This window comes from Dipteris shenzhenensis, chromosome 10, assembly GCF_047967505.1.
Source record: "Dipteris shenzhenensis isolate YYH24624 ecotype China chromosome 10, Dip_SZ_1.0, whole genome shotgun sequence".
In the NCBI taxonomy this organism is placed as follows: Eukaryota; Viridiplantae; Streptophyta; class Polypodiopsida; order Gleicheniales; family Dipteridaceae; genus Dipteris; species Dipteris shenzhenensis.
In genome coordinates, this window is record NC_141605.1 from 54,171,654 (window position 1) to 54,186,726 (window position 15,073).

Below are 15,073 nucleotides of genomic sequence, written 5' to 3' on the forward strand. Positions count from 1 at the left end.
AGGGAGATCTACTAATTCCCATGTGTCATTTTTAGCAATGGAATGTAAGTCAGCTCTCATTGCATCCATCCACTCTTTGCTGTCAAAAGCATCTTTATGGCACAAGGGCTCTTCATTGCAAGCTGTAGCAAGGAGTGCAAACTCAAGAAAGTGACCATGCATGTGTCTATTCCCTGATCTTGTCCGATCTTGTTTGTTGTCCCTCAATGTATCAAGAAGCCATCTGGGAACTTGCCTTTGCTGTCTATTGACAGCTCTTTCTTCAATGACTGCATCATGAATGGTGGGATCATTTTGTATCAGAAGAGAAACTTGCAAATCAGCATGAGGTAGTGGCTGATTATTGCTTGGTGGAGGGCCTGGAGGAGGCTCATCTTGCTGGTCAAAGTCCTCTTCTGAGGATGGCAGAGGTAACCGAGATTCAAAAGCATCAAACATGTCAACATCTGGCTTAGCTTTGCAGTCCACAAGAGGAGAAGCTGAATGTTCAGCAAAGATTACATATGTAATGACAATAATCTTCCCAGTGTTTGGTGGATATAACCGATACCCTCTGCTCTCCTGGCTGTACCCAATAAATATGCATTTGATTGCCTTGTCATCAAGCTTATGTCTTAGCTGAGATGGTACATGAACATATGCAAGAGACCCAAAAACTCTCATGTGTGAAAGTGAAGGCTTCTTGCCTTTCCATGCTTCATAAGGTGTAACAGTCTTCAATGCCCGTGTAGGTGATGTATTCAGCACATAGTTGGCACACATCACTGCATCAAGCCAAAATTTATTGGGCAAAGACTTGGCCTTAAGCATGCATCTGACCATCTCCATTGTGGACCTGTTTTTCCTTTCAGAAACAGGATTCTGCTGAGGAGTGTAAGGAGTAGTGCATGAGTGAATAATGCCCCGTGAAGACAGAAATGCATCAAACTCCTTTGACATATACTCTCCCCCCCTATCTGTGTTGAGGGTGACAAGCTTGCATCCTGATTCATTCTCAACCATATTCAGCCACCTCTGAAAGCATGAGAAAACTTCAGATTTGGCTTTTAAAGGATATATTCAGCAATATCTCGTGAAATCATCAATGAGAGTCATGAAATACTTATACCCCCCAACGGCATTTGTCCTCATTGGGCCACAGACATCATTGTGTACTAGCTGCAATTTTCTTTGTGAGAGTTTTGGACAATTCTTTTGAAAAGGAAACCACCCAAAAGACAACCCTCACACACATGTTTGGAAACTGTGTGAGTTTGAGGTACATCATTTGCCATCTACTGTGAATGTAGCTTTGCAAGAGCTCTATAATTAGATGACCCATTCTCTCATGCCAAAGATGAGTTTCAGCAAGCTGTGAATCTGAAATTGCAAATGCTTCAATAGAAAGTGCAGCTAAGTGACTTTTGCATCTGAAATTGCAAATGCTTCAATAGAAAGTGCAGCAGAGTGATGATCAAGGTGATAAAGCCCCTTTTGCAAAGTGCCAGTGAGAACTATGGCATTGTCATCACGAATATCATATACTAGGCATCTATAGCCTTAAAAAATCACTCTGAAACCTGAAGTAGCAATTGCTGAAATTGAGATTCCAGGGACAAAGAGAACATTTGTCAAAGTGACAGGATGGCTTGAAATGGATGTGAGCTGCACATCCACTCCTTTTACAGCATATGAAGCATTATTAGCACATGTAACAATCCCCCCTCGAGGTGCATCAGCGAAAGAATGAAACAACTGTCTGCAAGATGTGACATGCTTGGAAGCACCACTATCAAAGTACCAGGACTGAGCATCATTAGCAGTAAGGAATGCATCAGCTTTGGAGGGATCAAATGAGCAATGGACAGCCCATGCCCAATCATCCTGAAGAGCATGTGCATGTGAAGCCTCATGAGATTCAATAGCATGTGAGGCATTAATTGTCAATCTTGCTTTCTTTTTCTCCGAAGCAATGTGCTTTTTGCATGTTGAAATGTCATGTCTAGGCTTGCGACAATAGTTGCATCTTTTCTTCTTTGACTTATCTGCTGTATTTTTGGATGCATGGGAGGAATTGCAGCTGCTATGGGCAGATTTTGGCTTGCCCATAGGCTTGGAAGCCTTGCTTTTTCCTGTCTGCTGTGAAGCAAATGCATGATCAGGAATAATGGCTTGTCTATTAGCTCGACTTTGCTCTTCCTGCAAAAGCAAAGTAACTAGCTGATCAAAAGAATAGTGGTCTGGATTACCCATGGCCACTAATCGAAGGGTTGTAGCAAACCCTGATATGTATCTGGCAGTTCATTCAGTGTGGTACTGACAAGCTGTGAATTTGGCACCACCTCATCAATGTTGGCAAGTTGTTCCATAAGGTCCTTGACCTTTGTTAGGTATGCATCCATAGAGTCACCTTCATTCATACTGACTTTCTGTAATTGCCTTCTCAAATATGCAACACGTGCTTCATTGCGAATCTGATAGAGAGAAGCCAATTTGTCCCAAGCATCCTTTGCTGTCCTGCAAGACCGGATGTGTGGAATAATGATTCTCTTGCATGATAAAGCAATACATGAATGTGCATTTGCATCTCTTGCATCCCATCTTGACTGTTCCTGAGTTGGAAGAGCAGTAGCAGGAGTGCTAGAGGATGAGGCATCAGGAGTAGTACCCCCGGCAGAGGGACCAGCAGTAGAGGCAACCAATGTGGCATTGGCTGGCCTCAGATAAACCCCAGAAACAATATTCCACAAATGCTTTGCAATAAGAATATGTTTCATGAGATAAGAACACATCGGATAGTTGGTGCCATCCAACTTATCATCTTCACGAAGAACACCAAATAAATCTTGATTGTTCCCAGCCATAGCAAATGTGATACCCTGAAAGAGACCTGAAAACCCAAAAGCCTCAAGGCTATCACTGCAAAAAGCTGGCTGTCCAAAAATGACAGCAAATATCTGCAAATTTCCGACCTAAATCAAAGGGCAAATGCAGATATGACCCAAATGTGACTGTGGCAAGCAATGTTCACTGAAAAAACAGCAAATCTGGCAAAAGCCCTAAATTTAATGAGGGCAAATAGGCCAAAAAAAGAGCAAATGCAGAAAAGCCCCAAATTTTACTGAAATTTCTGCAAATGTGACCCAATGTATGATAATCTGACTCAATGTCCTGCAAAAGTGACTCAATGTCCTGCAATCTGACCCAATGTATTGCAAACAAACAAGAGATTGCAGACCAAACTCCAAAGCCCCAATGTTCTTGCAAGAAATTGCAACCAAAGAAGGTGAAAGAACTGGAAGTCCCAAAAAAATACCAATGTCCTGAATATGACCTTGTACGTGCAAAACCTGTACAAAGATCTCGAAAGAAGTACTAGCTTATGGGCAGCTCAAGTACAATGTACAGTGACTGTACGGATCAAGTATACCGTACAATGTACGGTATATGGCTGAAGTACAGAGCCTTGAAGTACGGCTGAAGTACGGAGGCTCCCACGTGCAGGTATGACGTGTAGTACGGACAAGTACACAGTGCACGTACAAATTAGTTACTAGACCTTTCGTACGCTTGTACGGAAGATGTACGACGATGCATGTACTAATGTATGGAACGTAGGTACTCTGTACGACGGCGCAAGTACAAATGTACGATTCAGGTGTGTAACAGGTACCGTGTACGGAATATACCACGTAGATACGTACGGAGGTAAGCGCAGATACGTATGGTGGCGTAGACTAAATGTAGGTACGTTGTACGATGGCGCAGGTACATCAATGTACGACGAGTGTACGGGCAGCTGGTACAGACCGTACGGAAAAGGTGCACAGGAAGAAGATTTGGGCTCTGATACCACTACAGTTACATTAGAGTTGCACTAGTCTTAGCCGTCACATCAAACTTGGATAATAAAAAAATAGAGAGTACAAGGTACTTGTACCTAGACCTAGGACTAAGTGTCCTAGGTGTCACATAGGACTAAGTGTCCTATGTGGCCTTAAAGGCACTAATACTACAAGTGCCTCTATTTATGCCTACAAGGCACATACCATGGCCTATAGGGCATCACTAGAACCACCAGGAGATGGCCTACAGTGTAGGCCGGTATAAAGCCCGCCTTGTTGCAAAAGGTTATGCTCAGCAACATGGCATTGACTTTGAAGAGACTTTTTCTCCTACTTCATGCATCACTACCATTCAATGTGTCATAGCCATTGCATCCCACATGCATTAGGCACCAACTTACATTAAGACAGCTTTCCTTCGCGGTGATCACTTGAAGAAGTCTAGGCTAGCCAACCTCCCGATTTTGAGATTGAAGGTTCTGAAAATCAGCCGGATGAAAAAGACCCTTTATGGATTGAAGCATGCACCTAGGCATGGTATGCCAAAATACATTCACATTTGTTGTGCCTTGGATTTTAGAACAGCCCCATAAAGGCCCCCGAACATGTGTGCTAGAGATCAGACTTCCATGCCGCCCCATACCACCAGAACCCGTTACCAACGAACCATCAGCACAACATTTTGTGAACCCCATGTAGAAGCCAGGAGTCTAGGATCAAGATCTAGATGAGACCACCCAGTGGTGTGCACTCGCTGATTATCAACACAATAGCCTTGGCCACTCTTACATAGAAGAGCATCTTGCTTTATGGAAAGCGTTCTAGCTAAATATAACCAACTAACCCTTTGCTAGTGTTCAAGTCCTCTAGTCCCACGCTAGCATACTCCCCTTAATCCCAAAGTCCCCTAACACGGATGGATTAAGTTCACTAATCTGAGGATTACTATCTAGGTACATTAGAAGGTTGCCTCACTCAGTGTGAGTGATGTCTCAGATGTTGTTTGGAAATTTGACAGTGGTGCTTCTAGGCACATTACTTCCAAGAAGAATGTATTTGTAGATTTGCAGCCTGCTCCTGTTGGCAAAAGACCCAACAATTCTTCATATCCTGTGAAAGAAGTTGGGGGGATTTTGTTGTCATCAGTTGATGGTACTACTTTATACCTTCCAAATGTCGTATGGTAGATGTGCTAAGTTGTTTTGCACGTCTTTGCTTTACTTATTTAATGTGCATTGTTTTTGACTTGCAGTTGTGCGAGTTCTGAATATTTCTCAAATACTGAGATCAATGTACCATTGTCACATTGAAAATAAAGTGTACAGGAAGTTGGAGAATTGTGAGTCATACGTGATGACTCAAATTTACAATTAGAAATAGGCTCTTGAGAAACGTTTTTTGTATTGACTTTTTAAGGTTCTTTTAGGGAAGTTATATTCTTACTGTTGATTACCTATCAAATTCAATGCATCTGTCTAAACAAGTTGCCCCTTGTTGTCACGGACCTCATTGAGAGATGTGGATTATTGTCTTGAGATGTGAAACATGCATATCTATTTGGTCTCTTTCTTTGAACAAGACTTCTACGAATTTTCTAATGTGACACAAAGAAAAAGAATAGTTCCTATGTTACTTTGATTATTAAATAAAAATGTGTTGCTGGAGAAAGATGCTTTTGGTGAAAAATTGAGAGCATGCTTATCAAATTTACTTGTTTAGGATGAACCTTATTTATTTGAGAGTTGGTGTTATGATATTTTTCTCGTATACATCTTTTCGTTCTTCTCATTGTTTGACACAAATTGTTAAATTGGTTTTAATGGATAGATAATCTTTTCCTTTCTTTCTAGATGTGAAAGGTGTGCATGAGGTCAATCAATATACTGATTTAAACTCTTTGTGAACATCCTAAACACAGGTAGTTCGAGACAAGCGCACTGGAAAAACAAAGGGTTATGGGTTTGTTAGCTTTTCAACTCCGTCGGAGCTTGCTCTAGCCCTGAAGGAAATGAATGGTATGTACATGTGAAAGCTAACTGTGGTCTTCTTCATAACCTCTTTTGGTTTATTGACACGCTTAGTATATGTTCATCTCATTTATCCATGTTTTATGTTGAAATGCACTAGAAAATGAAAGGAGTAGTTCTTTTTCATTTTAAATACATCTAGTACACCATCAGACTTGAAGGTGATGAAGGTTGGGGAAGATGTGAAGAACTAGAAATTCTTGAACGCAAATGGGTGCAATGCTTGCAGAGTTTTGACATTGATTAGGCCCTCATTTGCGAAAAGAGCGCTCTTGTGAGAGCATTTGTTTCTGTAGAGAATAATACGTGTGTTCACAATGAAGGGGAGGATACCCCTTAATTAATGTCCCTTGAGATCATGCAAGGTCCATCTTCCCATACCCTTACCCTATGACCCATGCACCTACAACACTCTAATTTTTTCCTTCCCTTTCCTATAACCCCTAGGACCTAGACACATGGGTGCACATCTTCATTTATAATAACATTACATAGTTTAGCGGTATCATCTTCACCGCCCGATCTGTTATAAATACAAACATATGCTGCACCATCAAATTGGAGCTTAATGTTATAAGGTTCTAATGAATATTAATTAATAAATATTCACTCCTTTTTGCTTCTACCATCCATTGTCCCTTTATAGTCTGTGGGCATCTGTGAAATATCTTTTTGCTTCTACCATCCATTGTGCATCGTTTGCTGGCTGCTTTTTAATATATATATATATATATATATCTTCTTTCCACGGTACTCTTCTCTACAATTTGCTTTGGAGCCAAAACTTCAATCCCATCTTCAAGTTCAGGCTTCTCTTGATACTGAATATCAAAAAATGCAGAAGTATTGCCTCGTTATCTCTTCAAATTTCTCACATGAAAGACATTCTTCGTGCGGATTGGGCTGGTAATCCGAAGTCGTATGCTTGGGATCCTTGTTCTTAATACAAGGTCGCTGAAATATGAAATGGACCATAAAATTCTGGTGCTAGCTTGACATGTTTTGTACTTCCCTTCACCAACCTGATTGTTGTTTTACTTGCTTGATAACATGTGACATATCCTCAACAAACTGGTCAGCAAGAAAACTTCAGTCCTCTAGGTGTGCTATTGGAGTACGTAAGGATTGCCTATACATGATTTCAAATGGGGCTTTCTTGGTGGAAGTATTTGTCACCAAATTAGTACTCCTCCCACGACATAAAGAGGAATCTTTATAACATTGAAAGTTGACCTTGGTTAACTAGAGTAAGCTTTGTTTTACTTTTTCTTTGCATTGATAAAAAGAGAACTATGGGAATGCCCCCAAGGGACTAGGATTAGTCCAAGATTAGAATGCATGCATTTGGCAATGGGTCAAAGTGTTGGTATTTACACAATATACCACTTTCCCTATACTAGGGAAATTCCTGCAAATCAACTGTGATTGAAGCACACAGGTGTTGGAATATGGAAGAAAGAACTAGAACTAGAAACTAGAAATGAGATGACAAGACTGAAAAATAAGAAATACCTTGAGAAGAGTGTAGACAAGACACAAGCTAGACTGATTGATTACAATGATGTGGCCCATTGAATATATGGGCCAAAGTACAAGACATAAAGCAAGAGTGCTTATGGGATAATTGTAGAAGTGCCACATGGCACACACTAAAGACTAGACTTAGACTTAGACATATGTAGACTAGGAAATAGTACTTAGTGTGCACTTATCTCCAACACCCTCCTTAGTAAGACAGAAAGACAAGACTAGAAGACAGACTTGATAGACTGAGAGATAGAAAACATGACAGACAAATGATCCTAAGACACCCCTCCTCAAGTGATATCCTCATATGGGTCCACAAGGGTAAGGACAAGATGGATATAAAACACAGTCAGATTGATAGACAAATAGACAGACAGACAAGACTAGATAGACAGAAGACTGACTGTAGACAAATAGAACGACCAAGACACTAGAACCCCTTGACCTACATCATCGGTGGTCAAGGTGGTAGACAAAACATAGAAGTAATCAGAAAGCCCACTTCTCATCATGTGAGGAAGGAACAGCAGGATCAGCTGATGGAGATGTTGCAGCAACATGGGCTGAGGTAGTTGCAGGAACTGATGTAGAGGTTTTGGAGTAGCAGTCCTTCTCCCGGTGATTATCATGGCCACAAATGGTGCATGGATGAGCCTTGAAACAGTCCTTCTCCACATGATTAGTTTTGCCACAATGGGTGCAAGGCTTTCTTACCTTAGAACTTCCTTTCTTTGCTAAAAATGCAGTGTCAGTTACCTTTCGTTGTTGAGTTCTTTCTTCCTCTTGGAGAGCATTGATGATACCCTCAAGAGAAGGATTATTATGATACTTGAAGGTAGTGACAAGAGTATCATAGGAGTCAGGTAAGCTTTTGAGAAGCACAGCAATAGCAATATCTTCGGAGATGGGAGACTTGACTGACGCAAGCTGAACCATAAGACTGCGAAGATAATTGACATGAGAGGCTATAGTAGCTCCTTCCTGCATATGTAGATCAAAGAATGAGATCATAAGTGCAATCTTAGAGTTTTTTGATCGGGCTCCAAAAAGAGTATCCAGAGTGATCCATGCTTGAGGAGCAGACTGTATGTCGGAGATGTGATGAATGTAATCATCTCCAAGGCCGAGCAATATGATAGCATAGGCTTTGTCGTTCTTGGCAGCAACAACTTGCTCAGATGGACCTTCGGGAGCATCACGGTGAACAATGTCCCAAAGGCCTTCTTTCATAAGATGGCACTTGATTTTGATCTGCCAAGTATGAAAGTTGGACCCATTGAATTTGTCGATAGATATGAGAGAATGAGAGGAAGATGCCATGTAGGAAGGTCTTACCTCTTGCTAGGATGCAAGGGCAGTGTCTATTCCCTTACAATTTTGCAGAAATAAATGAGAGGAAGAGATCCCAGAAGCCGGTTCTCTCACCACTTTGTCAAGGCCATAGCATATGACAGCCCATTGAAGCAGGAGGAACCAGCAAAAAAGGAGAGAATGTTCAGCAAACTGAAAGAGGCAAAAGCTCAATACCTTAATTCCGGGCAGAAGTAGAAGTGTAAAAAGGATGTAGATCTCCGTGAAGATGGAGCAGGAGAAGTCGTCAGCCTGTGCAGGTACGGATTCCGTACAGTCGTACGGACTGTACGGACAGCTGTACGGACGACGTACGGTAGAGTATGGACGTACGGACGACGGCGAGCAGAGTACGGATGACGGCGCAGAGTACGGACGACAGATTTACACAGATCTGGCGCTACAGCAGATCTGCGCTCAGATCTGCGGCTGAGCTGCACAGATCTGAAGCGCAGATCTGGCGCAGAGACTTGGAGCAGGCGGAGCACGCAGATCTGAGCGCAATGGCGGGGCAGAAAGAGGGCAGATCTGGGAGGAGGCGGCCAGCAAAAGCGTAGAGGAGGGCGGTGCAGAGGTAGAGGTGCCACGAGAGGCTGAAGACAGAGATGCCGGAGGGAGAGGTAAACTGAAAGGAGAAGACGAAGCTATGGCTACAGCAGAGTGAGAGGAGAGGAGAGGGGATCTACATGCTCTGATACCATGTTGGAATATGGAAGAAAGAACTAGAACTAGAAACTAGAAATGAGATGACAAGACTGAAAAATAAGAAATACCTTGAGAAGAGTGTAGACAAGACACAAGCTAGACTGATTGATTACAATGATGTGACCCATTGAATATATGGGCTAAAGTACAAGACATAAAGCAAGAGTGCTTATGGGATAATTGTAGAAGTGCCACATGGCACACACTAAAGACTAGACTTAGACTTAGACATATGTAGACTAGGAAATAGTACTTAGTGTGCACTTATCTCCAACAACAGGCATATGCACAGGCATAATCTGTCTTTGCTATAGCATCGAACCTTCATGCAGACTAATCATTTACGAGACCCTCTTCACGTAAGCGGAGCATCAACAGAGACTAATCAGGAAAAAAAAAACAGAGTTGACGGAAGCTCCCTGGTTGATCGCTCCTGCCTCTCGATTTGGTACCGTGATACCAAATGAACCAGACTTTCTCTATTTTCTGTAGATAAGTTATGACGCTGCCCGCACTAGCCGCCACGGCCTAGCCAATTCACAACGAAACGATAGACTCTCTGTTTGGAATCTGTCTCTGCCTACGAGCTGCCTGCGTGGCCTTGGAGGGCTCTAACTGTAAGTCTGCCAGGGAAGCATGTCGAAATCTATTACTAGCCAGATAGCCACGTAGCACATCGAAGGCCTCCCGTAACACGAACCCCTGTTAAGCCCGAGCAAATATTACAGACAGTGCGGGAGGGCCACCACGTCGTTCGTTGTCACGGGCAGCAACCCCTCCAAAATTCGTCGATCACGTATCACTTCGCAGGCCAGCGCCGATCAAACCCACGAACCACCACGCATCCCGTGTCTGCGCTCCAAGTCTGCTGTCCACTACCAACGAGCAACTGATACGTTCTTCAATTGATAGCAATTATACGCTTCACGTTCCGTTAGATCACCGCACAGTTACTATCGTCGACCAAAATTCGCCCATCCCTTGATCTCAACTTCGCTCTGATACCAAATGTTATAAACTTTCCTACTAACTACAACAGAATCACGGGAGTAGCACCACGATTATCCTCCCAGCCAATTCCTGTTAGAGCATGAGAGCTAACAGAGAAGTCGAAAAATAAAAAAATCACGTAAAAAGCCATTCTCCTTTCTCTTACTAACTCCAACAAGCCCCATCTCCCTAGATGGATCTAGATGGCACATGTCATCATCATAGGGCCTTCCTAATGCATCTTTTCACCCCTCTCTTGGGATACTTTAAATTTCCTTTGCCCCTAGGCACATTTCTTGCATTAGGCCCTTAGCCTTAGATCCACCTAGTCTGGTGCTATCAGCCCTCACCTAGGACCTTGACATTAATTCCCTCTCGATCATTTACATGAAGCGCAAACAAATATATTACAAACATAGATCCTTAAAGGGAAATGTCGAATGATTCTTCCGAGGTCATGCTACCTCGGCTAGAGCGTAACAAGTACTGCTCAAATGCAGCTCAGCCTACCATCCCCTGCCTACAGATACACTGCTGTGAGGTTCTCATATGTGGGCTCACAGGTGGCTCAGTGATCTTTTCTAATAGTGTCTTCATTCATATTGATTCTTTGGTATGTTTTCCTCTTGTGTGTGGTACAATGTGAAACTACTCGATGCTACGTGCTCAATTTTGGGCTGTATTTTCCTAGCTCTCCTGCAATCTCACATGTTGTTCGTGAGTTGCCTCCCTCACTTCCTCTTCCTTCACTTCCCCCTCCTTTAGTTCCTTTAACTTCCTCAGTTCCAAGAGTTTTTTCTTCTCGAGACTATAAAAGAAGACTACTCTACCTAGATAGATTAATGTCTCTGGGTCTTTTTTCAATAAAAGTTTTTGAAAAATATAATGTCAAAGTTTTTTTTAAACTTCAATACACCTTGGAAAACTTCTCTTTTGAGGATTTGAATCTAAATAAGCTCCATTATATACAACTTAAAACTTCGTTGGATCGCTTCTTAAAAGTAAAAGCTTCCTTTCAAAGCAAAGAAGTCTATCTAAATAAGGAACTCTTGATTTGTATTTTTACTTCTCCCTCACTTGACAATAAGGCTTAAACTCAATTTTGAAGTCTCCTGAAGTAATGGATTCTCTCCCTCATTTTGTGAGAAGAATTTGGAAGCATCCAGTAGTAGCTTGGAAGTATGTAAAACTTTAGGACAAAAGGCTTTCAAACATGGAGAGATAGGTAAAAGGATTTCAGAGAATTCAAAATCTTCTATCCTTAGAGAACCCTGTTGTTGTAAAAGTAAGAGATTCCAAAGCTTTATTGATGCTGATTTCGGACATGTAGTCACAGCTGATACCTCAATTTTGCTTTCTAGTAACTTAAGAGACCTTTTCATGAAAGGCACGAAATTTCGATTGTATTCTTTTAAAGAGTCTTGCCTTTTAAAAGCTATCGATAAGGGAATCTCAAAGTTTGTTTTGCAATTAGAAGAATGTTTAGGAGTTCAAAATATCTTATCAGAATGGAAAGGGAAGATTTTGAAGAAAGTTGCTTTGAAACTAGAAGAAGTCCCTTCGGTAATTGCTCAAAGCAAAGTAACCATCTTTCTAAAGAAGATGAAACTCTCCTTTGAAAATTCCATAGGAATTTTGTCATTTCTTGTATGGACAAATGTTCCAATAACTTTGTTTTTATTTGCAAAAAGTTTTACTTAGAATGTCTTTTGAGAGAAGTGAACTTGCTTGCTAAAACTTACGCCCCTGCCTTAGTTTCTCAAAAGGATTTGATCTCAAAACATCAGAGTTTTTGCAAGTCTTCTGGGTTTGTTTGCAATCCAAGTATAACTTTCCTTTGTGCTGCTTGGAAGTTTCACAAAACTCCCAAAAAGCCAAGATTTATTGCAGTTGCTTGTGAGACTACTTTGACGGATGTCTCTAAATGGCTAAGCTACTGCTTCAAAGCCATGTTGCCTAGTATCCATGAACTTTGGAGGGACTTATTAAAAGAGGCAGATGTCGCCTCGCACTCAAGCTGGGTTTTAAATGACTTTGTAGGAGTGATTCCTGTTGTAAAATTTTTTAATTCCTCTCGAAGCATTCAAGAAAAAGAGTCTCCTATTCTCCTTCAAACCTATGATTTTACGATGCTTTACACAAAGATTGAGCTGGAAGATCTGAAGTTTAGCATAAAAAAGCTAGTGGCTGAAGTTTTCAATCTGAGATTTGACAAAGATAGATGCGAAGTGCTAAAAGTTGAGAAAACAGCCTTATGCTTTGACTTCTTGTGGCTAAAAAATAAAGATCATGACATAGGTTCTAAAAAGAAAAGATACACAAAGGTAGTAAGTGTGGAAGATGTTTGCTCTTGGATAGATTTTCTTTTAGATAATCTTTATATCACAATAGGTGATTCTTTGTTTCAACAAATTATAGGAATCCCCATGGGCACTAATTGTGCCGTCTTTTTAGCAAACTTTTATCTTTTCACTTATGAATTTGAGTTTATGCAACGTCTTATTTCTATCAATACCTGCCCTATCATTTTACATAAGCTTAGCCAAGTTAGGTGTTTTATAGATGATTTATTTGTACCAGATGTTCCTAACTTTCAAGACTTTATGTACAAAGACTCTAGTGCTTTTGGAGAAGGAATCTATCCTCGTGACTCTTGTGAACTGAACTGCACTTCAAGAGGGGATTCTTGTGTTTTCTTAGATCTTAGAATTTCTCAATCTACCATAGGATTAGAGGTTGATATATACGATAAACGTGAACAACCTGAATATAGTGGTTTACACATTATAAAATGCTTCACATTGACTCAAACATTTCTGATTTGGCAAAATATGGAGTCATTTCTTCCCAATTCCATAGATTTTCCCGCCTTTGTACAACTAAGGAGTCTTTTATCACTCAATGTAGTAATTTGATCACTTTACTATTACACAAGAGGTATAATCCAAGGAAAATAATGAAAAAAGTACGCACAATCTTACATATGAAGGCTTTTATCTATGGTGTATCGGCCTTAGGTATGTTTAGAATGATTGAACATAAGCTGAAAACAAAAAGTGAGTTTCAAAAGAGAGTTTGTTTGAGTATGCTTGTGCTTTCTAATGTATTTTTGACTCTTTGTAGGAAACAATACATAAGTGTAAAGGACCATTTAGCTTTTTACGTTTTAAATAAGAGTGAGAGTGAGAGTGAGAGAGAGAGAGAGAGAGATATTCCAGTTTTTTGGAAGATTTTGTTTCTTGACTTGCTTGTTTATTTTTGCTTAGTCACCTGCTTCCTTTCTTCTTTATTTCTTGTTTTCTTTCTCTTTTGTTTATTTGACGTATTTTAGTAAGCCCTGGGTTTGCCCAAGAGACTCCGCGGGTCTTTAGAAACCCAGTATAGCTGCTTATGCTTGGGCACTGATGACGACATAAGTGTTGCTTTGCTTGCTAAGTATGTCTTCCTTTTGTTTTTCTTAAAAGTTTTTGTTTACCTCTTTTTTCTTCTCTTTCATATTCTCTTTTATTTTCTCTTTTATTTTCTGTGTAGATTTTTGATCTTTAGAACAACAAAAAATCTAAATTTGTATGATTGGACTTATTCTAGTCTTACAAAGGTATATGTATTTTGTAATAAAATTGCAGGCAAATATGTGGGAAACAGGCCTATAAAACTCCGTAAGAGTACCTGGAAGGAACGGACAGACATGGAGGCTCTAGAAAAACATAAGGTCAGGGTTGACTCTCCTGATTTTCTGTATCAACTGCTGGGTATTGCTTGCTTTGGTTAGTCAGGTTTTGTAACGTAGCTCCATCTGTTGTTTACAAAGCTATGTGCAGTGTAGTTGTGTCTTCTCTGTAACTTTTCTCTACTGTGCTGCAGAATCACAAACGTCCGAAGACCTCAAAGAAAAATGTTCTGCACAAGTAAGGATGTGGAAGATATTTTAATGAGAATGGGCTTGAAGGAGAGAAGAAAGAGGAGCCTTATTTTTTCTTGTTGTGGCTCAGAATTTATTTTTAAGGCTTGCATTTAGGCTTCTTGGAAATGAGGCTTCGCCACCATTTGTAACTGCTCTAGGAATGCAAGATCATCTGTTGTTCTGGCTGTACTGTAGTTCTGCCCTTGACCCTTGAATAAAGTATACATAGACTTTAGTAATCATCATGTTATCTAATGCTGGCCTTACAGCTTGAATTTGTAGCTTATTTAAAAGAAGGGTTTGGGATGACTGATTGTAGAAATGAATGTGCTAAGAGTGACACAAGCGTTGAAGTTTGGAACCTTAAACTTTATATAATGTCTCACTTCAGTCAATATCTGGTATCATCTGATAAGATTTGAGTCTTATTTGCCTTTTTGTCAAACCCTTGTTGGGTATCAAAGCTTTGCTTCATTTGCGAATGAGAAAACATGTATTCGAGGCAATGATAAAAGCGCGATGTCTAGGAAGGCTGTCTTGAACCTCCGGTGCTTTGTGAAGTAGCTCATTTCTCAAACAGTAGGTTGTTAGCTTGACGAATGCTGAAGTTTTGCCGACATTCGTTTATGCACTGTTTAGGAGTTGTGAGACATTTGAAGTGCATGCTCACTTTGTGGCAGGTTTGATGCCTCACGGGGTTGGAGATAGTTGCAAATGTCATGGTAGTCAAAATCTTTTACACTTAA

The 15,073-nt window shown here is 40.7% G+C and overlaps 1 protein-coding gene across 4 annotated transcripts in view; it reads left to right on the forward strand.

Moving 5' to 3' along the window:
* The window catches only part of LOC147897983 (RNA-binding (RRM/RBD/RNP motifs) family protein), a 56,313-nt gene extending 41,591 nt beyond the window's left edge, over positions 1–14,722 (forward strand). For 3 of the 4 annotated variants that reach the window (XM_087380791.1, XM_087380792.1, XM_087380793.1), the window contains exons 5-7: positions 5,743–5,839; positions 14,050–14,135; positions 14,288–14,722. In XM_087380791.1, coding sequence (XP_087236917.1) covers positions 5,743–5,839; positions 14,050–14,135; positions 14,288–14,335 — 231 coding nt within the window. In that variant the 3' untranslated portion in view covers positions 14,336–14,722. Of the gene's footprint in view, positions 1–5,742; positions 5,840–14,049; positions 14,136–14,287 lie in introns of those variants that run through there. The other variant, XR_015541695.1, reaches the window with a different exon arrangement.
* Positions 14,723–15,073: the final 351 nt, after the last annotated feature.